At 41.8% G+C, this 13,266-nt stretch overlaps 1 protein-coding gene across 3 annotated transcripts in view; it reads left to right on the forward strand.

The window, feature by feature from the left end:
* RGS6 (regulator of G protein signaling 6) overlaps nt 1–5,998 on the forward strand; it is a 316,927-nt gene extending 310,929 nt beyond the window's left edge. For all 3 annotated transcript variants that reach the window (XR_006101395.1, XM_042445284.1, XM_042445283.1), the window contains one exon: nt 3,850–5,998. Coding sequence is in view for 2 of the 3 variants with exons in the window: in XM_042445284.1 (XP_042301218.1) it covers nt 3,850–3,900 (51 nt within the window). In the remaining variant the exon portion in view is untranslated. The remainder of the gene's footprint in view (nt 1–3,849) is intronic.
* The last annotated feature ends 7,268 nt before the right edge of the window (nt 5,999–13,266 follow it).

Below are 13,266 nucleotides of genomic sequence, written 5' to 3' on the forward strand. Positions count from 1 at the left end.
ACAATACGTACTATATGGCGGTTTGTATCCCGCCTTAGTTAAGGAAGAATGAGCAAGTAATGAGTAACACAGTGTATTACATACTTTTTGGCAGGGATGAATTGGTAACAACAATGAACTACCCTTGTAGAAAGAAGCCACCAACAAATTCTGAATAAATCAGCATGTTATTCTTCTAATTTTCACAACTTCCAGAAATACCTCTTCCTTGGAATAGTTAGGGATCTCAAAATTACTGGGGTGGGTGGGTGGGGGGGTTGGTGTGGTTACAAGTTCCATGCATTATAAATATAGATCTTCAAGTCACTGCATGGTGTCTTGGAGTCAGCTGAATCCATCTTAGGAAGGAAGGAAGCACAAATGGTTTGCTTATCTTTTCCTGCTTTCAGCTTCCTATGTATTGTGTAAGTGTCAAATGGCACAGGATTCATGAGTGGGAGAGAAAGTTCATTCCAGGAGTTGGTAGACTGTTACAGTATAGACAGTATACTGTATAGGAAGTCACATTGCACAGGGGAGAAATAGAAAGAATTCTGCTATAGAGCATTCCTCCATGCCAAAAGACACAGGCTGAGATCCTGCATCAGAGGTTATGATTCATAAATTTAGAGTGATACAGCTGCATTTCTAACATTGTGCAACCCTTTGAGTGAATTATGATGATATACATTAGGACATCCTGCACTGTGTCCCACTGTATAATAGAGGGCTTTGTTGCATAGCACAAAACGCCATGAAATGCAATGGGAACTCCTGTTGCTCAGCAGGTCTTATGGTGGTATGGTAGCACCACTTGCATAATGTTCCTGAAGATGTAGCTATATTTCTATTTCCCTCCTAAAATATGAATAGTGTACAATTCAACTTTGGATTATTGTAGGTTGGTTTACAGTGATGTAACTACCTAATAGTCTAGGTTCTAGGGGGAAGGAAAAAGAAGGTGCATTCCATCAGCGAGCACAGCCACATTTCTTCCTTGCTTCAAGCTGGGACTGACTGGTCCTTTATCAATTGAATTACCTTCTGTTTCCTTCCCCTCCCCAATAAAAAGGAGGAGCAGAGGACATGGAATTGCATGGGTGGAACATTACACTGCTTGATGTAGGATCTCAGCCCTGCTCTTCCTTTCCTCACCACTGCTGCTCAACACTGAAGAAGTGCAACTTTGTATATTGTATGACCAGGATTCCAACCACAACCTGTAGATCACTAACAAAACTATAAAATGCAATTAGCAATTAGTGCTTCTCATTGTGATAAGCTGAAGGCAGGAAGGTTGCGCTTTGCAGGAATGAATGATAAAAAATATACATATTGCATGTTATTCAGATCAGAGTGAACATGATCTAATCTTATTCTGAGTACTCTATTGTGTCCTCTCGGCAACACTTTTTGTTACCTTGTGTACACCACTGATTAAACTGAGATATGTGTATTTATTAAATAACCATAATATACATTATGCTCTTAGATGAGTAGCTCTGGAAAGAATGCCTTGAGGTGATGCTGGAATCCTTTGATCCAGGTAGGTACTCACTGTGGAATTATGTGACACTACAGATTTTATTTTCTAATTGTCATGTAATTCCAAGTGTCCTTTGTTTCAATTGCCCATGGAAAATGTTAGTTCCAATAATTGATTGGAAAGAACTTGTTCTAGCTACATCAGGGAAGCTAAGCAGTTCTGCACCTGACCAGTGTAAGTATATCTGCTTGACTTGACAAAATAAAGGATGGATGGGATACAAATGCACTATTTGGGGTGGGACAGGGTGGGGTGGGAAGCTTACCTGATTGAAGGAAGACCCAAAGAAGACAGACATTTAGGCATTTTCAATTTCAAAGGTGTCTCGGTGTGAAATAGGCAATGAAAGAACATTGGCCTAAATCCAATAATTAATCTCAACTAGAGTAGACCCAGTGAATCAGTAGCAACTTGGTAAATCAACACTTACAAATATACCATTGAGTTAATGGCTCTACTGTATTAGAGACTAACAATTGGATTTACACCTAACACAGTCAGCCCTCCATATCCATGGATTCAGCCATCCACAGCTTGAAAATATTTTAAAAGATATATAAATTCTAAAAAGCAAAGCTTGGTTTTGCTGTTTCATAGGAGACACCATTATGCCATTGTGTTTAATGGGACAAATTTGTCATCCATGGGGGTCCTGAGGAAAACCCCAGCAGATACCAAGGGGCCAGTGTATTTTACATTCTAGTATAAATTGATTTTTTTTTTCTGGCTTAAATAATAAATAATTGAGAGAGAACCTCCTATTAAAAGGATCAAATTTTAGTTTAATGAAAATTGGCTGAGATCTTGCATCAGATACAATGATGATTAATAACTTTGTGGTGATGGAGCTACATCACTGACACAGCATGCAACCATGCTAGTGAATTGCACATTGGGATGGGTTGTGCATCAGGACTGGCTATGCAATCACCATGCAGCTGGCTCCACTTGCACAATGGTTCTGATGACGTAACTACATCTCTGCTCCCCTCCTGAGAATACAAACATTGCTCAGTGGAGAAATTCAACTTTACATGGTGGTAAACTGGTTTACAATGACATAACTTCATAACAGAATGTAGACAATTATTTATATATTTCAGAAAACAAAATTTCTTTCTGGTTTAAATGAAAATGCATTAAAATACATGTAAAGCTATACTTTACAAAACTGATGATATTCTAAATGTCCAAGAATTTTATTAAATTTATTTCTTGTGAGAACAGCCAGCTTAAGCATTTATCTCCAACAGAGAGGATATCTGATTACTTACCAGCATATTTCAACAATTTTGCCAGTTATGTAGGAAATCTTTTTTTGTTTTATTATAAACAAAACTGCTTCAGGAAAAGTAAGCTGAACTTATACAGAAATATAACCAAAAGAGATGAGGTGTGCAGTGTTCCAAAGTCTTCTTATTGGCAACTTAGAAAAATAAATTTGTCACCCTCTAGTTTTCTGTTGTATTTTGTACCTTTCCCCTTTTTGTTTCTTGTTGCTAAAGCAGAGTTCAGTGCTGCATCAGAGGCTTAGTGCATGCAGAATGTTGTTTGGAGAGGAAACGAGGCTTGAATTTTTGCAAAACTGTACTGTACTAATTATTTGCAATTTTGACTCACATTTGCCAAATGATACCAAAAGCAACCAGGTTGCCTTGTATGTTTGGACTAAGGTACAGTTGTGTGATATCTCTAAATACACCAAGACAACATCACTGTGAATACAACAAAGCCAATAATAAATTTGAAGTCTTCTTTTGCAAATGAGTAGACCTTTTGGTAAAGGAAGCAAAATATGGGATTAACTATACAAAAGGGTGGAGGTGGGCTTCTTTCAGTCCAAGGGTTGGATTTAATGTCATAGAAGTTCAAAAGTTTGCATTCCACCTTTGCATTCAAGGGCAGAAGGGTGCAACCACAGGGGATAGGAGTGGATTCAACCACAGAGTCTAATGCTCCCAATCACTGAACAGTGCTTGACCTGAAGTGCCTCACCAGCTATGTCCTTGCAGTGTCTGGTCATAAGGTTCCCATCAACAATAGCAAATATTCAAGGTATACTGAATCTGCTTCCCCGACACCTGGCATGGCCTTTATCTTTAAGAATCATAGAATAAAGGCAGGTGCCCCCCCCCCCCCCCAGTCTGTCATCACCACAACCTTTTGTTCTCTCTCCTTTCATCTTTGGTCACAGCATCAGCTTCTTTTAAAAAAAAAACCTCACTGAACAGTTTTACCAAGTAACAACAAGATGTATTTATAGTCTTGGCTTCTTCTGTCTTCCCTCCACCCCACTCCCCCTTTCCTTTTGTTTGTTCCTCCAGGGGAAGTCACTGGCAGGCAAGCGCCTCACAGGCTTGATGCAATCTTCTTGACGGCATGGTCTCCGCAAGCAGCCACTGACATCTTCGAAGGACAGCTGCACTCGACCTCCTCTTTCTCCTCTTCCTCCTCCTACTCCTCTGCACGAAGGAAATATCATTGGGGGGCAACTGGGTCACTGTGTGTGTACAAATGTGAGACAGTGCAGACAGAAGGAGGAAGCCCAGGAAAGGGAAAGCAAATCAAGATGGAGAGTCTGGCCCACTGGAGGTTCTTCTTTTCATAGTTTACATCAACACTTTTTTCTTACTTGTACAGCTTTGTAATGGCACCGAGTTCTATGAAGACATTACTCTTTATTTCTAATTTTATTTCAGAGGAGCACACTTTTTGGTATAGAGGATATCAGTCCCAGCAGAAAGAGAGAGAATGTGCTGTAGGCATTATTTTAATGTGTGGGTCCTAAGAGAAATCTAGGTAAAGAACAGCTGCTTAGATCAGTAATCATAATGCAGACATTTTGTCATGCTCCTAGCTGCTGTTGCTGCTGCCACCACCACCACCGCTGATGCATGTGCACAGACATAAGTATCCCTCTTCCACATACTTAGGTAGGAGTGACATTTCCTAGCTGTGGTTTATGGGCCACTCATTTGACAGTAGCATCTCAGATTTGGCATCCTTTCCAAAACCTATGAGTCTCCTATTGGACAGCATGTAACAAAGGGGAGGGAGGATTGCCAACCTGGAGTAGAAGTGCAGATTAAAGTCCAGAATCAAGGTAATAGGAAAGAACATGTCCAAAGTAGTTTTTTTTTTCTTGTCTGCATAGAGACCTTTTATGGGAGGATTGCTATACATATACATTTCCTTTCCTTTCGGACCTATCTGGGACCAATAAAAATAATCACCAGATGCTCCTTTTACAAGGAAGGGACAAAGGAAGGAAGGACAGATAATTCAGTTTTGCCTGGCAGAGGACTTTCAAAACTGGTTGTCAAAGTGCGTTTAGCTCTTCATTCAAACATGGTTTGGGGGGAAAGATCTGAGCTACCCATTGTCAGCTAGGGTTCTAGTTCACAAAGTCAGACTTTTTAAGTTCCATGTGAGCAATCTGGTTTCAGTCGAGTTGTTTTGCATTTACATGTGTGAAGATATGGCACTGTTTCCCGGAAAAAAGTATCAAAATGTTTTGCCAGGCCTGCACAACTTGTATTGTGACCCAGCCATATATTGTGGTCTTAGCCTGCCAAGTATTTGACAGTCCCTCTACTTCTTCTTTTTTGCACTTTTATCAAGATTAGAAAATGGAAGAGGTCTACTAAACCACATTTGTGGCTGGTGGTAGGCAGCATTCCACTTGCTTTAACTCAGGCAGTGCAGGCCTGTTTTATGCACACAGATGTTCTATAAAAACAACATATTTGAAATGCTGACACTTGATTGCAGAAAGAATATTTACACTGTTATGTGTCTGCATTTTCCCATTATGCTTATCCCATAGTTAGGTCAAATAGATTAAACTGAACTGATTGAGGATTTGGGACATTGCTCTACACCTAAAACAGAAGAGGCTATAATTTGTGGTCATTTCTGTTGAAAAATCTCAGTAGGCTTGGCTGAGGTTTAATTGTCCAGAAACAATTCAGATACCCACTGAGAGAGAGAGAGAGAGACTATGATTTTAAAAAAAAATCAATCTTTAACATCTTCAGCATTTGGTAGCAAATTATTTCTTGTGTAATGTAGTCAAGAATTTGTTTCAACATATGGCAATAAATGAGGAATGGCTGAAAATCTATGTGGTAGCTTGGCTAGGAGTGGAAATGATCTACAGAAGTTAATTTCTCAAAATTGTTCTTATTGGCAAGATCTGAGGAAGTGGAACATAACCCAAGGAAACTAGTAAAGACATATTTGTAAACCCCACCCCTGGTTTGTAGTGAAAAACAAAAACAGGCAACAGTGACAAAGTGGTCTGTACCAGAGCCTGTTAAAACGTCTAGGGGTCATTCCCACTGGCCTATAAAGTGGGTCTGGATGCAAATCATGGGTGCATCGTTTCCATTTGAGCGCAAATCTGACCTGCATTGCTCCGAAATCGTTCCCATTGAGATTCGAATCTGATTCGATTTATCTAGGAAAACCCGAATTATAGGTCGATAAATCAGTTTTAAAAAACAGTGGTTTTAAAGCGAGTTTTCCCGTGCCTCCTGAGTCTGATTCAGGGCAAATGAATGGGAACGAAAGGGTGTCTGATTCGGGAACCTGGAGATGGGAGGAGCAGCATTCAAGGGGCTGGCCTGGGGGTGTCACCCTCTTTGTTCTCTTTCTGCATCACCAGCGCCATTTTCTTCCATTCACATAGCCTTTACCCCGGTGGATTGCAACCTCCCCTCTGCTCCCCATTCATAGACCGATGTGTGAGGAGACCCATTGAACACCATTTTAACTATTCTTTTTTCTTTTTTTGCCTCTGCCTGAGCGCCTGAGCAGCAGATGGGCTTTGCAGTACATGCCTGCTTGATCGCCCCCCAGACAGCCCAGGGAGCAATGGGGCAGGCAAAGGGATTTGGGGGAATGAAGGCTCCTTCTCTTTTTCCCAGAGGAACTATGGGAAGACACAGGAGAGCCTGGATGCTCAGGGATCTGAGGGGGGGATCGAGCCTTCTCTTTTTCCCCAAGGGAATCTGGGGAGACACAGGAGAGCCTGGACGCCCAGGGATATGAGGGGGGGGGAATGAGGTTTCTCTTCTCTCTTTCCCCAAGGGAATCTGGGGAGACACAGAAGAGTCTTTGCAGCCATTTTTCATTGGCTGCCCAAAAAAACAACAATAACAAACAAACAGAAATGGGAACGGGGAGCAAAATAAACCGTGCCAAAGTGTTTCAAATCAGGTGACGACACTTGTGACATCTGAAGCCTACGCGCTTGATTGACAGCTTGCAGACACAAATGGGAATGGGGAGCAAATTAATCTGCTTTAAAATACAGTGATTTAATAATAAAATTAATTGTTTATTTATAAACCGCTTTTCCCAGGATCAAAGCAGTGTACAACATATCAATAAAAAACAATACCGTGAATAACATAGTAAGAATACACATTAATACAAATTAAATCCAAAATGTTAGGTAAAAAACATATAATTTAACATCATTAAAATCCTAAATATCAGTATATCACAATCAATAGGGGGAAAACATTATTACAAGGAATTGGGAGGGTAGGCTTGTAGGAAGAGATGAGTTTTTAATGCCTTTTTAAAGGCTTCAACCGTTCCACTAAGGCGGTTCTCCTCAGGTAAGGCATTCCAAAGAGAAGGCGCTACTGCTGTGAAGGCCCTTTGCTGGGTAGTCGCCAATCTCACCTTAGGATAATTGAGTAGTAATTTACCAGTTGTTCTGAGAGTGCGGGGTGGATTATGCAGGGAGAGATGTTCCCTTAAGTAACCCAGGCCCAAGCCACTTAGGGCTTTAAAGGTAATAACCAACACTTTGTACTGGGACCGGAAACAGATTGGCAGCCAGTGAAGAGATTTTAAGACAGGTGTTATATGGTCGGACCTTGCTGTCCCCGTAATTAACCTGGCTGCTGCATTTTGAATCAATTGAAGTTTCCGAACCTGATACAAAGGTAGCCCCATGTAGAGCACATTGCAGAAATCCAAACGAGAGGTTACCAGTGCATGTACTACCTTTTCTAGGTCCCCTCGGTCCAGACAGGGACGTAGTTGGCGTATCAGCCGAAGCTGATACCAAGCACTCCTGGCCATCGCATCTACTTGAGATGATAATTGCAGAGATGGATCCAGGAGTACTCCCAAACTACAAACAGTGTCCTTTAGGGGAAGTTTAATCCCGTCTAGGACAGGATGACAAATTTCCCTGCCTGGGCTAGGGGAACCTATCATGAGTACCTCTGTTTTCTCTGGATTCAGTCTGAGTTTGTTTTTCCTCATCCAGCCCATTACTGCCCCCAGGCAGGCATCGAGAGGAGAGATGCCATCCTTAGTCACTGTATCAGTCGGAGACATGGAGAGATAGATCTGGGTGTCATCAGCGTACTGATAATACCGTGCTCCATGGCTCCAGATGATCTCTCCCAGCGGCTTCATGTAAATGTTAAATAGCATGGGGACAGAATGGTGCCCTGAGGGACGCCAGATATAAGCTCTCTTTTACGAGAGCAACTGTCCCCCAGCCTCACCATCTGAAACCTTCCCAAGAGATAGGACCGGAACCACTGGAGCACAGTGCCCCCGATACCCAATTCTCTCAGGCGTTCCAGAAGGATACCACGGTCGATGGTATCGAAGGCCGCTGAGATGTCCAAGAGCAATGGGAATGAAAACAGGGTCTAAATAAATCGAGGTAATTTGCCCCTTTTCGTAATGGAAACGATGGAAAAAATTCAAATTAGTCTCGGAACATAATCAGAATTGCGCCAATATAATCCATTTTATCTGCCAAGTGGGAATGGCACCCTAGTGTCTCTCAACCGAATAGTCAGATTCTGGGAGCTATACTACTTTCTTATACTTAACTAAGGGTGAAACAGATTGGAGAAATAATCCATCTTGAAACCACTTTAACTGCCTTGATTCAATGCTAGGGAATTGTGGGAACTGTAGTTTTGTAAGACATTTAGCCTTCTCTGTGAGAGAACTCTGGTGACACAACAAACTACAGTTCCCCAAATTCCCTAGCACAGAGCCAAGGCAATTAAAGCGGTTTCAAACTGGATTATTTCTGCAGTATGTTTCAGTCCTAATCCCAAAAAGCACAGACCAAAAGAAGTGGCTTCCGGACACTTTGAGGGTGTGGCATTCAGATAATGCACATCCCCCAAAGCAACCGGAAGAGAGAGTGGGCCATGCAATTCAGTAAAGATCCAACCCAGTTGTAACCGGAGCGGCCAGAGGCCTCTGCTTGCTACCCATCTGCTTCACTCCTGAGTAACATGTTCCATATTCACAACCACTATTTAATCATGATTGTGACCCTGTTGCCAGGATTGGGCCAGGATTCTTTTCTGCCCAGTGTCTACATAACTCTTTCTCTGTACAAAAAGGATTATGTGTTGGTAATAATCCATCAGGTGTTGAAGCAGAGTTTTTTTAATCCTTACAACAAAGGGAACCATCTTGTTGATTTATCTAGAACATGGCACAAAGTAACAAAGAAAATGTGAGCTTTGCTTTGATGAAGTCGTAGCCTAAAATTATACCAAGTTGGAGGCAAGAAATAGAAAAAATAGGGAAAATAAGAAGATGGAGGTAGAAGCAAACTAGGAAAGAATATGCTATGCATATGCAGGCTTACCATCAGCAAAAGATGGGCTGGAGATTTTAAACCAAAGGGTTTTGGGAAAGAACAGGAATATCACATAGCCAATGGCACAGATATTTATTTATTTATTTATTTATGGATACATAAACAACTTGCTAATCTTACAGATCTTAGCAGTCCATAAATTCAGCATTTCCTTTATATACAAGACCCATACCAGTGTGCAAACTATCCTATCTGCTAGATGATTTATGAGTATAGATTTGGTTGTCTTCTGATCATGAGGTAATACAGGCCAACGTCTGGTGAGATTCAGGGGAAAGTAGGCAACATGAGCTGCAAATCGCCAATTTGAAAAAGAGGAAATATTTCTTTTGATCACTACCCCCGTTACTTCAACAGTCAGTGGGATTTGAATATTCTCAAGCTTAGTCCATAGCTATAAACCACTACATTATGCAAGGTCTCAAAGGTATTAAATTATCACTGGCATATCCCTATCAACCTTTCAACATGGAACTCAAGGCAATGTACATGGGACACAGAACTTGTATCACATCCAGCCATTGACCAGCTTAGTTGTAGCAAAATGGTTACATCGTGTGTCTTCAGACATCCTATCCTACCCTCCTCAGCCCTGGACAGTGTAGTCAGTCAAAAGTCCATTATGTCTTCTATTACTGGCCAATTATCTTCTGGTCTTTTAATGCAAGCAAAATCCTGCTGCCTTTCAACTTAGCCATTCTATTCTGAAATGACAAAACTTTCTTATGTTGTGCTTATAAGAAGTTAATGATAGGGAATTTGCAGGTATCTGCAAAATACAGTGCAATACAGATTTTCAGTGAGTGAACCAATAACCCTGGTCACACATTCTGATTTGCTGGAAAGGTTCCATCAGAGAAAGACACAGAGTCTAATAGAACCTGGTTGTTGTCTATTGGCTAGAGGCACACAACATATGTCAGGACTTACTGGCTTTTGCATTAGAAGGTGGTTGGAACAGATGACTAGTCCAACTACCTGCTGTGTCATCACAGAGGTGGCTTCCTTCCAGCTCTATCATTGTAAGAATAGTGAAAGTTCTAGTTGATGTCACTTCTCACCTAAAACAATATTTAAAGTGAATCGGTCTCTTTGGACTGGTTCAACATTAGGCAAAGTGAGGTGCTACCTTAGGAGCAAAGATACCAGGGGACTAGGGAGTGGTAGCAAAGGTTTGGAGAACAGAGTTATGAGTACCAGAGCACAAGTCTTCTTCCTCCTAAGCTAGTCTTCTGTCCTCTGGTGCAAGGGAAGGCACACTAAGATTCCACTGCCAATTTGGACAGCTCCTATAAATTCAGTGGGACACAATTTTGCCCTTTGCCAAAGACAGCAAAATGTCTGGGGCTGGCCAAATTCATACATCTCTGTATACTGATCATTATTCAGCTAGGTCACAGCAAAAAAATACTTCCAGTATACAACCTGGTCATCAGGTACAATGAGATACTAATAAGGTACTTGAGAAAACTCTGCAACTAGACTGCTGTAACACATAGTGAGCTCCTTAACTAATTTAATGTGTTCCTCCTATGCAGGACAGGAAAATCATTATTTCATTCCCAAGAAGATGAAAATCTTATAACTTTGTTCTGCACAGAGATACCATGTCCCATCATTTTTTCAGAGTTCATATTTTACTCAAGGTAAGAGCAACACAAATTCCTCAGTCCTGCTAGTGCTTATTAGAAAACAAACCTCCTTTTGATTGCAATTTAAAACTACATTTGATTTCACCTATCTATGGCAGAGCCAGGGAACCAGTGGCTCAACAGATCTTGTTGGGCAACATTTCCCATCAGGCTTGCCCAACCTGGTTGTTTAGCTTAGAAATATGTGAAGGGCTACAGGTTCCCAAGCCCTGAAGAAGCCCAACATAAGGGCAAAGATGCACTGAGATAAAATCTAAGTAATACAGTGGTACCCCGGGATACGAATGCGCCGCCTTACGAAATTTCCGGGTTACGAAAAAAATCCATTTAAAAAAACTGTTCCGGGTTACGAAGGTTATTTCGGGTTACGAAAAAATTTTTGGTGCTTTTCGGCGCTATTTCGCACGAAATCGCGACTTTTCCCCATTAGCGCCTATGGCTTTTTCGCCTTACGAAGATTTTCGGGTTACGAAAGCGGCGGCGGAACGAATTAATTTCGTAACCCGGGGTACCCCCTGTATAGGCAAACAGTGAGAAGAACAATCTTTTAGACTGGGGCATAATGGAGGAAGCTTATTGCTCAGTTTTTGGAAAGGTGCTCTGTCAGATTCTATGCATAAATTAGGGATGTAAAGAATATTCTCCAAAATTCGAAAATTAGTAGAAATATGTCTAATTCGAAAATTTCGAAAGCATTTTATAGAGAATAAATTCTGAACACTTCTCGATCAATAAGTAAGAATTTTGATTTTTAATCATTTCCAAATGAAGTGAAGAGACGAGACTGACAATTTGATGGCCAAGGTTTGGGTATTTTGCGTAAGAAAAGCTACCATTCATCCTGGGTTTTACCAGAGGCTATTTCCTTTGTTAGGGTGATTCCCCCCCCCCCAACTTTGCTCACTCACAGCTTTGCTTTGAAAAACAAAAGAGAACAAAAGGGGAAGCCTTCTGCCCTTTATGCCATGCTCTGCCATTCAAATTCTCACAGAAGAGAAGAAGGGTGACATTTTAGCATTGGATCATCTCATCCAACCCCCATTTGTGGATAATCATATTCTCTTATTCATTGGATATTTTGAACTCTCCTTGCCTATATAATTATATATATATAATATATTGCAAAATAAAAGTAGGTTTGCCTTAGTCACCTTGAGAGAGCTGGAGAGAGAGGTTTGTCATGCCCTGCCTCTGAGGCTGAGAGAATGTGCACTCTCCTTGACAATTATTATTATTATTATTGCATGACCTTAGCATCACCATGGGAGAAGTGCAGAGTTGGTCATGCCCTGCCTCTGAGGCTGAGAGAATGTGACCCTCACAAAAGAGAAGAGGGGGCAGGGTGGGGTGCAATGGCAGGAATTCTGCCATGATGGATAAAACCTAGCATTCGAAGGGATTCCAAGAGGTCATCCAACCCCCTCTCTTCTACCATGAAGGAATACCTAGGAGTTGGAGCTGAAGCTGAGAGCATGTGACTTGCCCAAGGTCAGCCAGTGAATTTCTATGGTGAACTGGGAGGCTAGAGTCCTGATCCCCAGATCAGCCATGTAAATCCACAGGGTGACATTGGGTAAGTCACATTCTCTCATTCATGGATATTCTGCACTCTCCTTGCCAATTATTATTATTATTATCATTGCATGACCTTAGCATCACCATGGGAGAGGTGCAGAGTTGGAGTTGAAGCTGAGAGCATGTGACTTGCCCAAGGTCAGCCAGTGAATTTTTAGGGTGAACTGGGAGGCTAGAGTTGGGGTACCCTCAAGGACCATCCAGTCCAACCCCCTTCTGCTATGATGTAATACATAGGAATACATGGGATCCTAGAGGACATATAGTCTGACCCCTGTTCAACATCAGGATGGCACTGGAAGATGGGACAAACCGAGGGTTTTCTTGGCATAAAGAGAAGTTTTGCCATGGGATGCCCCAGAAGCTGAGACGGTGTGACCCTCACAGATGAGAAGGGGAGGGGTTGGGTGCCAAGTGGCAATGATCTTCTGGCAAGCAGGAATCCTCAAGAAGGAGCAGAGTGGGGTGTGATGACAGGAACTCTGCCATGGATAAAACCTACCATGAAGGAATACCTAGGAGTTGGAGTTGAAGCTGAGAGCAAGTGACTTGCCCAAGGTCAGCCAGTGAATTTCTATGGTGAACTGGGAGGCTAGAGTTCTAATCCCAGCTCATCCATGTAAATCCGCAGGGTGACATTGGGTAAGTCACACTCTCTCACTCATGGATGTTCTGCATTCTCCTTACCTATTATTACAATTATCGTTATCATTGCATGATAGGTTTGCGCCTTACCATCACCATGGGAGAGGTGCAGAGAGAGAGAGTTGGCCGTGCACTGCCTCTGAGGCTGAGAGAGTGTGACCCTAACAAAAGATGGCATCTTCCAGTGCCATCCTGATGTTGAACAGGGG

Source organism: Sceloporus undulatus, chromosome 1 (genome assembly GCF_019175285.1).
Source record: "Sceloporus undulatus isolate JIND9_A2432 ecotype Alabama chromosome 1, SceUnd_v1.1, whole genome shotgun sequence".
NCBI lineage: Eukaryota > Metazoa > Chordata > Lepidosauria > Squamata > Phrynosomatidae > Sceloporus > Sceloporus undulatus.